This window comes from Chrysemys picta, chromosome 3 (assembly GCF_011386835.1).
Source record: "Chrysemys picta bellii isolate R12L10 chromosome 3, ASM1138683v2, whole genome shotgun sequence".
Lineage (NCBI taxonomy): Eukaryota > Metazoa > Chordata > Testudines > Emydidae > Chrysemys > Chrysemys picta.
In genome coordinates, this window is record NC_088793.1 from 105,681,999 (window position 1) to 105,698,058 (window position 16,060).

The following is a 16,060-nucleotide window of genomic DNA, read 5'->3' on the forward strand; positions in this document are numbered from 1 at the left end:
CCAACTGTAACGTGACTAATCAATTAAGGTGGCCTATTATCAGCAGGAGAAAAAAAAAAACTTTTGTAGTGATAATCAGGATGGCCCATTTCAAACAGTTGACAAGAAGGTGTGAGTAACCGTAGGGGGAAAATTAGCATGGGGAAATAGTTTTTACTTTGTGTAATGACCCATCCACTCCCAGTCTTTATTCAAGCCTAATTTAATGGTGTCCAGTTTACAAATTAATTCCAGTTCTGCATTTTCTCGTTGGAGTCTGGTTTTGAAGTTTTTTTGTAGAAGAATTGCCACTTTTGCTGATACAGACTAACATGGCTACCACTCTGACACCTGTCTACATTTTTTGAATAACCTTCTTAAACAGAAAAAGTGAAACCACTATATTTGAAATTACCAAAATATATTACCATCATTATTGAAAGTAGTTTATTATTAAAATATTTGCAATTGCTTATTCCTGAACAGCTGAATTGAACATAACAAGCCATAACATTTTGCTTTTGTTTCCTTTCAAAATACTTCTGGAACTCAACTTGGTTTATATTTAACTTTCTTTTTTTGTCAAGTATGACAATGATTACAAAAACATACAAAACACTTCAGTAATTCTGAGCAACACACTTCTACTCTCTCCAAGTGTGCACATCCACCTTCAGGTCTTGTTTTGCTTCAGATCTTTGGCTGTTCAAGGTATTTGCCAGACAGCATCACTATTCCTTGTTGGGTTTTGTGCTCAATGTACAACTATATATTATCATATTAATGGTACAGATTAATTTGTAGTCCCCACCAGCAGTAGTACTGTACAGAAATAGAGGCTCCTTCCCAGCAAGAATCATAAATTTAGTTGATTGGCTAGCCATGACTGAGATTATAACATGTATAATTATACATTTTCACCAAAAGCAAAAGGTGTATTACAAAACTACAATATAATACAAAATATAATACAAAATAGATTGGCCATTGAGAAAACTTAGTTTTAATGTATTTTAGTTCTACTGTGTTCTGGTTATGTCTTATAGCTTATATTTTTGTATGTGTTTTGTACATTATGTAAATACACACACACACACCACCTACAGTATGGTGTCATGATAACTTGGAATACGTTATTTTATTTCTGCAGCCATGTGATATAAACCCCAGACCACTTGAAAAAACAATGGAAGGATGTGACCACGTGCATTTGCTTTGCACTTTTCACCACTTCACTTGTACCCTACCAGTAATATAGCTGTGCCAGAGCTACTTTCAGGATTTGCAACCTCTGAGCAGCTTCAAATAGTCACCACTTTAAAAAAAAATTACCTGCCACAAAAAAAGTTTCCTTCTTTCTCTTCAAATGAAGATAAGGTAAAAAGTACAGATCTAAAATTACATTTGCTGCATCAGTGAGGGATCCACAGTTTAGAGGCCTGATGTCATTGGTGTTGAGATAGTAAGGTGATAAGTCCCTACTTTTGAATACGTCTATATCTCTTAGATATTTCTATCAAGTCTAGAATCACATGCGTTATCCCACTCAGTTGGGATTTCAGATTATCCAGTGAAATGTGTGTAAATATATGCACACTCATACAGAGACCTATGATGTGAACCGGTGGTTCTCATCATATGAGACCTTAAATTTGCTATACTCTGAAATACAGAAAATCTATTTTAAATCACTTTTGAAACCTTTAAAATTGTATTTTAAAATTTTCCTCCAAAGCCTGTCTGATAGCTAAGGCAACCTGGTTTTAAAGGTGGAGGGATGTGAAAAATAGTACCGATTTAAAAACAAAATACAACTCTAAAATATTTTCTAAACTAACATATCTAAAATGCAGCATAAAAAATACATGATGGTGTTTGATGGTTTGAAGCTTTTATTGGTACTCTTGGAATGATTTGTGTTATTCACTCATGGTTTCATCACATAGGAGTACTGCAGTCTTCACAAACGAATGCCAATAAATGTTACACCAGCGCACAGCATTAATATTGTACACACAGACATTCACTTTATGCTTTTGAGGAACATGCCATCTAACTGCAACGGTCAGTGGAAAAATATTTTGTTTTAAGTTTCTAATTTCTCTAGATCCAATTTCTACTACTTAGTATTGGATATCAGTCCAATAATATGGAGGGGAGAAGAAATTCTTAGGAGACTTAGGTTTGCAATGAACTTGCATAGCAAAAATTCTTCTTTGGGACTAATTATGTTGGAAGAAAAAAAAAACGTTCTTTGAAAAAAAAATTTTTTATTCTATTTCACTACTGACAAATTTCCACATAAAACATAAAAACAAAGATACCAGGAAGGGAATAAAAGGGTTCTGCAGTGTTTCTGGTTAAAATCAAAATGCCCTTCTGTTTCTCTCCCTCTGTACTTTAAGTACTAAATTCTTTTTATATATGGATGTCTAAACAAATGTGGGGAAGAGAGTGACTTAATTAGTAGGAACTTTTGCATGTAGAGAGAGGCAACAAATTGACTAACCCAAAATCAATCCATATCAGATATGAATATGAAAATACAAACTTTCTGATCTTTTAGCTAAAATTTCTAAAATGTTTGCTTCAGGTTGCCAAGCCTTTCTGCTAACTCAGCGTCAGCACAAGTTCAAAACATTCTGGAAAAATAAGATTTTTTTTTTTCAGCCTGTAACATCCAATTATCAAAGTTCCTGAACTGTAATTTTTAGTGTGTTTATATTTTAATGTATTCTTTCATTTTATACAATGTGCTTTTCAACTCCTCTCTGGGGAAGAGTACTAATATGCTGGCTTGATGTTACCCAGCACCTCATCCTCCCAGTTCGGGAGACAGCAGAAGAAGAAACCACAGCCTATTAGAATAATAGTGCTGGCCCAGCCAAAGCCATATGCCCAGCTGAACATATTAGATCCCATCATTTGGATTTCTTCTGTGAACTTCACTGGATAGATGACCAGGCATATGATCTGGAATATCGCTAAAAGAAGGTAAAAATAAACAAATTGAAAATAAGTGACAATTAATCTCATCACATTTCCTGTTCTGACTTTATTGGCAGGTAGATGCATTCCTCTCTCAGATATTTAAGGACTTAGCTGCAATCCTACAATCAGATCAGTGCAGGTGTACCCTTGCATTCTTACAGACTTCAATGGGACTCAGCGCAGGTATGAGGGTCTGCCCACACCGGGGAGGCTCTATGTTTTTTGCCACCCCAAGTACAGTAGTCAGGTGGCCTTCGGCAGCATGCCTGGGGGCGGTCCGCGGTCACGCGGATTCGGTGGCATTTCTGTGGGTGATCTGCCGGTCCCGCACCTTCGGTGTACCCGCCGCCGAACTGCCACCAAAACCGCGGGACCCGCAGACCTTCCGCAGGCATGCCGCTAAAGGCAGCCTGACTGCCACCCTCACAGCGACTGGCAGGCCGCCCCCCGCGGCTTGCTGCCCCAGGCACGCGCTTGCTGCGTTGGTGCCTGGAGCTGCCCCGGCCCACACAGATCTGATTGCAGGATCAGGGCCTCATTCTGGAACCATTCTACACACAGATCTCTCACTGATTTCAAAAGGATGTTTTGGGTGCAAAGTGACTAAAGAATTGGGTCCTTAACCCTATGCTTGAGAAGAATTCAAACTAACACAATGGCAATGATGCTTAATAAGAGGAACGTAAATTTCTTTAACCAAGCATAGATGCAGAGAAGGAACAATCTGGACTAAAAGAATCCAATGCAGTATTTGCATAGCAGTTTCCATGGCAAAACATACTTGTGTGTTAGCAACATTGCTGCTGGGATTGTTTCGCTGTTTAGTTACTGTCACAGATCCATCAGAAAGAGTTCAAAGCCAAGCATTCTAGTTTACCTGCTTGCTTTATGTCTCCCCCATCACGTCACAACACCCACATCCTGTTTTAATTTTGAAGTGAAACTTGATTTGCATCCTCGGACATTCACCATTACAACATCCCTAACCTCTGAGGACGCAAACCAAGTATCACTTCAAAATTAAAACAAGCTTTTCTCATTCATGAAAATGAACCATGAACCCAGTTAGAAACATGTGTGGGGTGGATATTTTTAGGAGGAGAGGGAGGAAGGCTTTACTCCAGCTAGCAAGTATCAGATTTAGAACAAACATCAGTTTAAGAAGCAATAATCAGTCTTACCAGCGACAAAGATCAAGCCACCGATTCCTCGCACAAAGTTGAAACGAAGTATATCAACGGAGAACGCAATAACTGCTAGGGCAAAACAGATGACTAGGATCACGAAGCCGACGAGGTAGGTGGCAGCTGCTGCTCTTCCCCAGGCTTGAAAGGAAAGGGGGAAATGTGTTATACAAAACAGTACATGGAAGTCAAGTGGGTGTCATTCTTAGGTCTTTTGTTTGCTTTAATTCTATCATTGTGGAGATTCTGTCCCTTAAAAGCATACAATATTGCTTTAATTTAGGACTTACATTTTATAGCACTCTAACTTGCTGGCTCAGGGATGTGAAAAATCACCCCCCTGAGCGCAGCAAGTCTGAGCGCTTTAAAGTGCTAGTGTAGACAGGCTCCCGGAGCTAAACCCCTCGTGGAGGTGGATTACCAGGAGCACCAGGGAGGTTGAAGGGTTCTCCTACCGGCTCATTCACCTGCACGTCCACCTATGTAATATATGCCATCATGTGCCAGCAATGCCCCTCTGCTATGCACACTGGCCAAACTGGACAGTTACTACGCAAGAGGATAAATGGACACAAGTCAGATATCAGGAATGGCAATATACAAAAACCTGTAGGAGAACACTTCAACCTCCCTGGCCACACAATAGTAGATGTAAAGGTAGTTTCTCTTCAGGACCAGACTCCGAAGAGAAACTGCTGAGCTCCAGTTCATTTGCAAATTTGACACCATCAGATCAGGATTAAACAAAGACTGTGAATGGCTATCTAACTACAGAAGCAGTTTCTCCTCCCTTGGTGTTCACACCTCAACTGCTAGCAGAGCACCTCACCCTCCCTGATTGAACTAACCTCGTTATCTCCATACTGATTTATACCTGCCTCTGGAAATTTCCATTACTTGCGTCTGATGAAGTGGGCATTCACCCATGAAAGCTTATGCTCCAATACTTCTGTTAGTCTTAAAGGTGCCACAGGACCCTCTGTTGCTTTTTACAGATTCAGACTAACATGGCTACCCCTCTGAGAAATGTAAGTGTGGCTTTTAGGGAACCATAGAGGTCTGAGCAAAGAGTAATTGTTTATTATCACTATTCATAGGGTGCCATAAGTATGCATGATGCTTTACAAGCACAAGAAAAAAGACAAAGGTTGGGATTTTCAAGAGCACTCAGCATTGACCTAGCTCTACTCCCATTGAAATCAACGGTAAAGCTCTCACTGAAGTTAGTGGGAGAAGAGTTAGCCCACTTTTGAAAATTCCATTCATGGTCCATGAGCAAACAGACAAGAACGATGTGGGGAGGACAAAAGCAGACAAATGAAGGGATATCTCCCTAGGCAATGCAGTTTTCTGCTGGGATCAAGAGATAGAAGCTGTTTGACATCATGAATTTGTAATTACTTTTTTAATTGATGAAGAAATGAGTAATGCTGTAATGGAGAACTAGCACTGTCTGGAAGGCTTATCAGAAGAAGTTTGGATTAATGTGAGATCTGAATAAGGAAAGGGTGATTGGTATTCAAGATAATGGAGCCTATGCCCACATAGAGGGAATGAGAGATGTGAAGCAACCAATGCAGAAAGTTATGGGTAGTCATAAAGGGAGTGGAATAAACCACATTCAAGGAATTGGATTTTGGCAGCTTTATTCTGCATGAACTGGAAGGTGTGAAGTGAGAATTAAGGAGAACAGAATTGGGTAGATTTGGAATAGTTAAGGGGAGAGATTACAAAGATTTGGACATGGGTTGTACCAGTAGAAATAGAAGGGAATAGGTGGCTCTTAAAGATGATGTAGATACAGTGCCAAAAGGACTTGGAACCAGCTTAGATGTGTAGGGAGAAGGAAAGTGAGCAGTTCAATGACTGGTGGAGTTACCCAAACTTCCCAATTTTAATTATTTTGATAATACCATATGGGATAAGAGGATGCATTAAAAGCAGACAGGTTCATGGGACCAGGATAGGTCTCAAGTATAACTTGAAGTCACTCAGAGGCAGAAGAAGGGGACCAAAAAGACAATCAGAAAGTAACCTTATTCCAGTAACCTTATTTCAGAATGTTCTCCTCCATTTGCCACTGCTAAGTAAGAAATCCCATCATGGCAACAATGGGCATCAATGTCTGAGCACCAGAAAAATAACATCCCTCCTTGAAAAGCAACCTACAGTTCTCCTTTTTAAAATAAATGCTGGCTTCTGAACATTCAAATTCCATTATCTTTCCAAATAGTAGACACAAGCATAGGCAAGCATCATGCAAACAACAGGCCATTTCTTAACCATGAGGCCGAGTAGTTGACTATTTTGACTCTGAAGAACCCAAAGGTACTAATCCAAGAGTTTTGATTTTATAGGTAGACAGTCATCATGCATCACCCTCCACCTACTCTAAAGGCTGGTTGCCTGCATTTACACAGGGGATTAAAACAAGGAACTCATGTAGGCCCAAATCCTGAGCCTGTCTTGTATAGGACTAAGGGGAATAGCAGAATACACATGAAGGTTCCACATGGGCATGGCCCAATCCTGAAGACAGGCATAGAAAGAATGTGGAGAAACTCCACAGCAGCCCTGCAAACTGGACCCACATTGCTGCAAAGAAAGGAGGGAGTTTGTGCAAATGAGCATCTGCCTGTCTGCATTTCTCCCCAACCACCCCTAGTATATCCTATCCCTTCCCTCCCCTGTGGAACTGATGCAGGATTAGGAATGGAGGAAGGGAACAGCTTGGTTGGAATTTTTGGTCTGAAATCTGCACTAATTCTTTCATACCAGATGTTGTTCACTGATGCTCCCAATGCTGGTACTGGCTACTGTTCAAAGCTGCCACAGCCAAAGGATTCATTTACAGATCATTACTGTCTAAATATGCTTAAACATAGGATGGAATCAGCTCAAGAAAAAAAATGCTTCCTGGATGAAACCATCTATTTAAACTATTTATTGGGATTTGTCATACAGAATAATTCACAAAACTGTTAATTATAAAAGTTCAGTAGAAAGCCAGATCTGTACACTCCCTGTTCAAGGGGAATTTGGAATGTCAAGTACAAACATTCCAAGGACTCAAACATCTTATAATTTGGATGGACTCTGAACAGTTGACTCTGTAAAAAAAATGGCATTGTAGGAGTCACACATTTATTGAGTCTCAGGGATCTCCTTATCAAATACACTTACTTTACAAGTAAAATGAAGTTTTTGTATAACTGCCTGCTGTGTAAGCTCAGCCTGGAATCCATTTGCTGTGAATTATTTGCTCAGCTCTGGTAATAATAAACTAGCAATGTATTTAGCTTTGGGAGATGTCTAGTGACAAAACTGCAAAGATTAGTGTCAAGTCCAGTTTTATTTACTGTCTTCATCATGGCCATCCTTAGACATACGCAGCATACGCAGTTGCATAGGGCACCCAAAAATTTGGGGCCCCATTCCCCTCGCTGGCTGCAGCTGCACTCCTCTCTTCTCCAGCCCCTTCCCCGCGGTGGACTGGTGGGCTTCTCCTCACCCCAAACCCCGCCCCCTCTAGGGTGACCAGATGTCCCGTTTTATAGGGACAGTCCCGATTTTGGGGGCTTTTTCTTATATAGGCATCTATTACCCCCCACCCTCGTCCTGATTTTTTACACGTGCTGTCTGGTCACCCTAGCCCCCTCTCTCCCTCCCTCCTCAGCCTCTGGCTCTGCCGCCCCAGCCCCGGGGAGCCCAGAGCGGCGCAGCCAGTCACTGGCGGTGTGGCAGCCTGGCCCACCGCCACCCAGAGCGGAGTCCCTCCCTGGACCCTGCCTGGGCCGCTTGGTCTAAGGCGGGGGCCAGGACAGAAGGAGTGAAACTTCCACGTGAGTCAGCGGAGCGGGAGGGAGAGGGGGCGGAACCGGGCCAAGCAGGGGAGGGGGGACTTAAAGTAACAGTTCGCACAGTTCCCTAACACACACACACTCTTTCTCTCTCACACACAGACTGGCTCTCACACCCACATACACTCTGCCTCTCATGAGTCACAGTCCCCCAATACAGATTGAGAGACTGTGTGTGTGTGACACTCTGTCACACAGTCCCCCAATACACAACCCTACACACACAGGCTTTCTCGCTGGCTCTCTCACATGCACTGATTCTCTCTCTCTCACACACACACACACATATATGCACACTTGTATTATTATTGTTGTTATTACTGCTTGGTACTTCCTGTCAAAATGCTTGTGGTGAGCCAGGAGTGGCAAGGGGCTGCAGGAGGGCCGTGGGCTCTGGCAAGATGCAGCCCCTATGTGACAGCGCGAAGCCTGCCTTGAGCCACTGCCGCAGCGTCTGCTGCTACGAAGCTTGGTGTGTGTCAGCAATGGGGTGGGTTCTGGGGATCCTCAGGCGGGGGTGGTAGCTGTGCCCCCTTGGCACACTGGGGTCAACGGCGCCAGCTGGGGACCACCTTCAGTGGAGCATAGGGGCACCAGTTTAATAATACTGCATAGGGCCCCATAAATCCTAAGGACGGCCCTGGTCTTCATAAATAAAGAGGGAGTAAACAACATGGTCATGAAATTTACAAATGATACCGTGGCCTTGTCTAATTTGGCAAAAAAATTCTATTATTGGTTCCACCATTTCAGCACCACTAATGGCAGCAAGAGTTGGCATATTAGTATAACTAGGGCTGAAGATAGCTGTTGGCATTTTTTGCCATTGTGTCATGTGGACCTGCTCTGAGCAGGATTAGACAACATCATGCTTGAAACAGTGAGTCGTACAGCCCTGTTTACACTAACACTGCTACTGTTTCTAACACTGGTGGAAGCAACAGTGGGAAATGTTTGGCAAAAGAAACCCCAAAAAACCTGGTGTAGATATGCCCTAAATGAGAGCATTTGACAATACCAAGGAGTATAGGGCTTGAAAAATGTACCAGACATCTGTGTTAAGGGTCAATATAAAAATTGGGGTAGGAAGGTTCACCACAGAGCACCTGGTGAACACCATTTTCACACACACGACTTCCAGATCTGAGAGAGAGTGCTAGGATTCCTTTTGGGTACTGTCCCTGGACACTAGCTGGAGGTCCTTCTTTCTGATCAGCTTCTGCCTCACGGCTGTCTGACAAACGTGAATGACTCCCCCTGTCCATGAGTTTGCTAAAAGAGATGACAGATTTTTGCTCTCTTTCCACCCCAGAGTCTTCTGACTGTTGAGTGGGCTTCAGCTGATCCCCAGCTCCCAGCCTCCATTTGTGGGGTCCTTTGTCTATCTCAGTTGCTCTACAGCCTTTCTCTGGGGTTAGCTATAGCTCGTCTCATCATTTTCATGCTGTTGTTGCTTGGGCAACTTGAAGCTCTATGCCTGCTGACAGACAAAGAGAAAGCACTGCACCAGTTTCCATTTGGTTCACGTTTGTAAGGCTAGTTTTGCAATAATAAGTGAGAGGTGTTTATTTGTTAAAGCTTCAATTCTGGAGAAATTGATGTATTCGATCCCCTTTTAGCCAGAGTTTTTCTTATTCAGCACTGGCAAATAGGTACTCATGGTACAGTTGCAAAACCACCAATGCAATTTTGGGCTGCATATATAGAGGCATCAGATCATGCAGAGTGAAGTAATAATCTATTTTTATGTGCTCTGGACCAGCTTCACCTGAAATACAGTGTTTAATTCTGGACATCTCATCACCAGAAATATATTTACATATTGAACAGAGTTCACAGAAGAGCAACTAAAATTATTCAGAGCTGAAAGGATATAATTAGGGTGACCAGGCGTCCCAATTTTATCGGGACTGTCTCGATATTTCCTTGTTTGTCCCGCATCCTGACCGATGTGCGGTCGGGACACTGGACAAACAAGGAAATGCTCCGGAGCCTGGAGCCCGGAAGTGCTCGCGCCTCCCCAGCTCCTGCCCCAACTCCGCCCCCTCCTCCCCCCATTGGCTCCCTCCCCAAATCCCCGCCTCTTCCCCAGGCTCACCATTCCTCCTCCCTCCGCAAGTGCTGGAGGGAGGCCCGGGAGATGCAGGGGGAGCGCGGGGCCGGGGTGAGTAAGAGTCCGGCCTGGCCCCGAGCAGGCAGGACTCAGTCAGGCGGTAGGGAGAGTAGGGGGGTGGCCCGCGGGGCCAGGCAGTGGCTGTTCTCCCCCCCTGGGCAGCGGAACTCGGGAGCAGCCGCTACTGCAGCTCCCACTGCCGCGGGAGGAGGAAGCGGCCGATAGCCAAGCTCGGCGGCTGCGGCTCTGGCGCCCGGGCCCGAACCCCCCGAGCCTGTTCCCCTGCGGGACCCGAGCGGGACGGGGGGCTGGGGCCTGCTGCCCCCACTTCGGGGCCGCCCTGGGATAGCACCAGCTGGGCAGCAGCCCAGACGCGACTGGCCAGGGGCTGGGCGCAGTGTGCGCGCTGCTGGGTCCCTGCAGCAGGCCCGGGCTTGGGGGGTTCAGGCCTGGGCGCCAGAGCCGCAGCCGCCGACCTTGGCCATCGGCCGCTCCCTCCCCCCCCCCCCCGGCAGTGGGAGCTGCAGCAGCGGCTGCTCCCGAGTCCCGCTGCCCGGGGGGGGGGAAAGAACAGCCACCGCCTGGCCCCGCGGGCCACCCCCTTACTCTCCCTACCGCCCGACTGAGTCCTGCCTGCTCGGGGCCAGGCCGGACTCTCACTCACCCCGGCCCCGCGCTTCCCCTGCGTCTCCCGGGCCTCCTTCCAGCACTTGTGGAGGAAGGGTGGTTTTTTGTTTGTTTGTTTGTTTTTGGCCCCGCCCCCCCCCGCGTCACGCCACTCCCCCCCCCACACGTCACACCACTTCTCCCCCCGCCCCCCCCCCCCGCGTCCCGATATTTGACTTGGGTGATCTGGTCACCCTAGATATAATTACTAGGAAAGATTAAAAGAGTTAGACCCATATACCCACATCTTAGCAAAGTGATTATTTAGAGACAAACATAAGTCTACAGATATTAGAGGACTGCAAGCACCAAGGAGGGGGAGGAGTTATTTAGGGTGGCATTACCAGAAATAGGATGAAGTTTAGAAAGGAGGAGAAATTAGCCTGAACGTCAGCAAATCTTTTTGACAGTGAAATGTGTTCCCACGGGAAGTGGTGAAAACTCTATTGTGCAGGACATTTAAAACTAGATTGAACAAAAACCCTAGAAGAACATTCTGTAGAGAACAATCCTACAGTGGCAGGTACATGGACTACTAGATCATTTAAAGTATCAGGACTTTTCCATCTATAACTTCTGATTTTATAAGTCTCATTGCAATGATCAGTTGGTGAGGTTGTGAATAATTGCTGTTCTAATGGCTGAAGGCTGGGAACTGCTAACAGTGATGTTTTAGGTATTTATATTATATTATCATAAATGGCTACAGGTTATTTGGTTCAGCAACAGGGCAGCAGGTATGAAATGTGATCTTGTTGACCAAATAAGGAACTCTAAGCTCTCTTCTAGTTCATCTTGAACAGGAATCCAAGGTAAAGGGGATTTTCTTGCACACATGACAGAATAAGGAGGATATGTCCACATCATGAATGCAAGAAATGCAGGATTCAGAGATTGTTTGGGGGGAACTAGGATTATCAATTGCACCATTTATTTTATTGGTATGAGTTCTGAATGAGCCATGGCTACATCTGGAAATTGTACAAAACAATGCCCACTAGTACAACAACGGGTTGACACTGGATGGGGGTCTATTGTAGACAAAATGCTGGCAGTTTTCAGAGTCTATACAGGTCTCTCTCATCTGACGCGGGGGTTCCGTTCCGCGGTTAGCGCGTAAAGTGAAAACCGCGTATAGCCAAAACCCCATTGAGTTCAATGGCGGGCAAAATCGCCCACACCACAGGTATAGTATTAAAATTGTTGTTTCTCTTTTTTTGTTGTTTTTGCCGACCATGTAAAGTTGAAATCACGCATGTTAAATGCGTGTAAGATGCGACAGACCTGTATAACCATTGTCCGGTAATTGAACATGCTGAAAAGCAGGTAGTTAACTGGTCTGGCAAAACTCATCTCCACTAGGATACTTAGTCTGGTACCTGGCAGGAATCTTATATAATACTTCCTAGTTTAGGTAAAGCTATAGTACTTGATTTGGGTGGGGTTGGACACAGCAACCTTGATAGTGTCTCTTTTACTATCATGTACCGTTGCTGAGCATACACTGCAAAGTCCCTTCAACTTTCCCTAAAGCAACCCTTGTATCACAAATCTGATAGAAACAGGCACAAAGGGGTAAGGTCAAGAGAGTGTAATAGATCTATAACATTCCTACGTAACTCATCTGAGCTCCCCAATAAATCTACCAACACACTTGGCTGAGAGCCTGGTGAATCAAAGTCCACTCAGTCTCCCAGCTACACTGTTACTGCTACACATCCCCGGATGGACTTAACAAATGACTCATGGAGCATGGCTCATGTTTCTAGCCTTTTTTTTTTTACCCCCGGTAAAAATCCAAATTAATGTTTCCATGTACTGTATGTATTTTTTCAAATCAATTATTGTGAATTTAATAAATGCCAATGGATTATTAAAACATAACCAGCAAGGCATTAACTACCCTATTAGATACTTGACCATATGTACTTTCTGTTAGAGGATGGTAATTCATATCTAAAATAACTATGAAGCTAAGAACCTTAAAAAAACAAAAACATTTATCTAAAAATCAAGAGGACATTCCTGCCCATAAATATTGGGTCTAAAACCTACAAGTGTCTTTTTAAGGTACAAAGGCAGAAAAACAACTGCTTTGCAAACAAGCCCTTATCAGTAATACATCAAACACAGTATATCTGAACAGCACAGACCACTAGATACAAAAGGAGGATTGTTAATCCAGCAGCATTCTGAGCTACATAACCTCAATTAAAAATTCAGTGCAATGCGCCAGCTTTTGCTGGTAGTATATTGGTAACATGCACATGCTGGCACTCAAGAGCTTCCTGGCCTCAAATCAGAATAGTTCTCAATTAAAACAAACCCTCTTTCCAACTACAAGCTGACCCCCTCTCTTCTTTTTGTCTTTCCACCCTTTGGCCGTTGTGGGACACCGGAGCCCCAGGTTTCAGACATGCATTAAGAAGCAGTTCAATTTAGGAACCATTCCAACGTGAAGATTCCCGATTCCCCCTTCCCCCACCTAGAGGGTGTGGTTTAGTTTCATCTCCTCTAATCAGCATGCAATGGATATGCAGACGCTTGATTAGGAAGCTGATTCCAATGTAGATTTATATTAATGAGGGGATCCACCTTGAAGCTTTCTTTTCTTATCACTGGGAGGGGAACAGAATAGGGTGGAGTAATTAGATATTATAAAGAGTTATGCATTTAGATTAATAGATTTATTTTTAAACTGCAGCAGCCCTGTGCATGCCTATTTTAAGTTAAGTTTCTTAGCATTTTTTTTTTTAAACTATGTTGCATATTGGTATGTTAAGCAAATCAAACCATGGTCTGACATGTTATGTCCTTTGCCCAGATGTAGATACTATTTGAACAGAATAATTTTGACAGTAAAGCATTAACCTCATCAAGATTATTCAAGGGACAAAATGAAATTGGTTAAAATAACCTGTCGGTAATTAAGGCTATTCTTCATTTATAACAGCCATAGGAACAACAGTTCTTTAGCAAAACAGCAGAATGTGGCCCTTCCCCAAAGCTCCTGGTTTTCTGGGGTGAAGTATGAAACAGTTTATCAATATGTCATATAGCACTTAATCTACACAGAACCTACTCTATTGAGAGAAACCTACGTGCAGTAACCCTGCTGTGTTAGCCTTTCTTCCCTTTGTAGGAAGGGTCAGGGAACATGGAGTTACTTTCTGACAGCAGCCAAATTCCTCCCACATGAGAGTAAAACCTACAAACATCATCAGGGTAAAAAATTATGCTGTTGCTCTCACAATGAGTTCTGTATTTTGCTTGCAGGCAAGTGCCATAATGGAAAACTACTAACAGACATTAATGCGTCCATCCACACAACACATACAGTATCCCAAGTGGTTTATCCTCTGTGTCCACACTCCTGATACCTATTTTAAATCCAATATAATCCAAGGTTTCTGAGTTTCCAGATCATTTTGGATGTTTATCAGCTTGATACGATCACTATATCTGTTCCTCCTCCACTAAGTAGGCTGTAAAAGAACCAATATGTACAAAGACCAGCCTCTGCCTTTTAGGGAGAAAAATATATATTTATTTCATTTTCCTATTTTCATCCTCCCAAGCTTCCCCAGTCCAGTACATTTCAATGAAGTTTTGAAGGTGTGTCTCTATATTTGACCCTCAATGTTTCATTTTATAAAACAACAAATGTAATCAGCAAGTACTTTGGCAGCTACTATTAGCAAAGGCCATACCCCGAGAATATGTGGTGAGAGTATTAAGAAGAGGCAGCAGAACCGAACATAATTTACTAACATTTTTAGCCACGTTTAAAATATATACACACACACATTATCCTCCTGATTTAATTTCTGATTTTTCAGCTGCTTCATATAGTGACTTGCTTTTCTATAATACACATATGTGTATCAATTAAATACCATTTTCTTTCTATGCTCAAAACACATTTCACTCTATTTGAAATCACAGGTTGAGAGGCACCAAAGCAGCAGAATTTCTCTAGTCCAGAAGGGTTGGACTCCTGTTTCCCTCACTCCCTCCAGAGTACTATGAGAAGGGTAGTTAAGACTTGTGCAGGTATGGCACTCCAGAGGCTGGACATGTGTGCTGTGCTAGCAATGGCTGGCATTTATCAACATACTCATCAGAGGGTAAAGAGGTTGGCGACTTCAAGGAGCCTCATGTAGGTCACAAATAGTACTGGTGGGGAGCCAGCAATAAAGGAGAGAAGGCATGCAAAGTGCCAGATCTGTTCACTTGATTTTAAAAGACCCCATCAGCTTTCCTTTTTCATTTACTTCCTTGTGAGTCCCTCATCCAGTTGCTTAATGTTGGACTGACAAGGAAGCCTGTTCAAAGCCACCAGAGGCAGATAAGGCCTGGTTTTCTGTGTAACTATTAAACGGGAAACGCTGTTAATGCTAGTCCTGCAAACACCAACCTGTCCTGAACCCCCCATTAACCAGCCACACAAGGGGGACAATTGGACCCTTCTTAAGTGAGGAAAGGGGTCATTTTGCTAATGGCCATTGGTAGAGGCAAAGTTATTTTGCTAATAAAGATGGCACCAATTTACAGCTGTCAAATATTGGCAGGGATAACTGGGGTGGTTGGAGTAGGGTGAGCTCAGGCATGTGACCTGGACTCTGACGCCCCATTGCAAACACTTACAGTAGTCCATGAGGGACTGGCATTGCCAGTTGAGGTCATTGTCCCACCGGGTGCAGCTCTCCCATAATGACGCTTGGTGCTGGTAGGGCGCGGACTCCGATTCCAGCCAGCCCCGGCCGGACAGTGCAATGATGCCCAAGATGATAGCTAAGCCCAGGAGAAGGGGCAGAAGCCACCTGCATCTCCAGCAGGCAAGGGTACACGTCGCCATCTCATGCAGCAGTCAGGGCCTTCAGCAGATAATGGGTGCACAAGCCTGAGAGCTCTTTCTGGATTCTGCAGGGCGGGGTGTTTTGAGAGAGAGAGTGTGTGTGAGAGAGAGAGAGCTGCTTTTTAATCAGCAGAAAGGCACTAAGGGAGGAGAGAGCCCCACCTAGATTCCAGTGACTAAGAGCCGCAGCAGCAACCTGTTGAGCCAGAGAGGAGCTGCGGGGCGGGCTCAACTGCCTTGCTGCTCTGTTCCTTTTCCCTGGCTGCTAAACAAACCATGGTTCCAATTACACTCCCTAGTCTAGGCACTTAACCCTTTCCTGCCCAGCGTAAAATGCACCTCACACGTTCACAAGTCCTTTTTTCAGTACAAGAAGATTCAGGGCTGCCCTAGGCTGTGAGAAAGTGAG

The 16,060-nt window shown here is 43.9% G+C and overlaps 1 protein-coding gene across 1 annotated transcript; it reads right to left on the bottom strand.

The window, feature by feature from the left end:
* Positions 1–411: 411 nt before the first annotated feature.
* On the bottom strand, positions 412–15,927 carry PERP (p53 apoptosis effector related to PMP22). Its single transcript, XM_008176918.4, has 3 exons — positions 15,441–15,927; positions 4,152–4,295; positions 412–2,963 (listed from the first exon to the last, which is right to left on the bottom strand). The coding sequence occupies exons 1-3, from the start codon at positions 15,649–15,651 to the stop codon at positions 2,764–2,766; spliced, it is 555 nt and encodes a 184-aa protein (XP_008175140.1). The 5' UTR covers positions 15,652–15,927; the 3' UTR covers positions 412–2,763.
* Between the last annotated feature and the right edge of the window lie 133 nt (positions 15,928–16,060).

Excerpts from the sequence above, each read along its gene's own strand:
- PERP (XM_008176918.4), bottom strand. The coding sequence starts at position 15,651 with ATGGCGACGTGTACCCTTGCCTGCTGGAGATGCAGGTGGCTTCTGCCC. Across the intron at positions 4,296-15,440 it reads CCAGTCCCTCATGGACTACT|CCTGGGGAAGAGCAGCAGCT; the intron begins GTAAGTGTTTGC and ends TTTCCTTTCAAG. Across the intron at positions 2,964-4,151 it reads TGGCTTGATCTTTGTCGCTG|CGATATTCCAGATCATATGC; the intron begins GTAAGACTGATT and ends ACCTTCTTTTAG.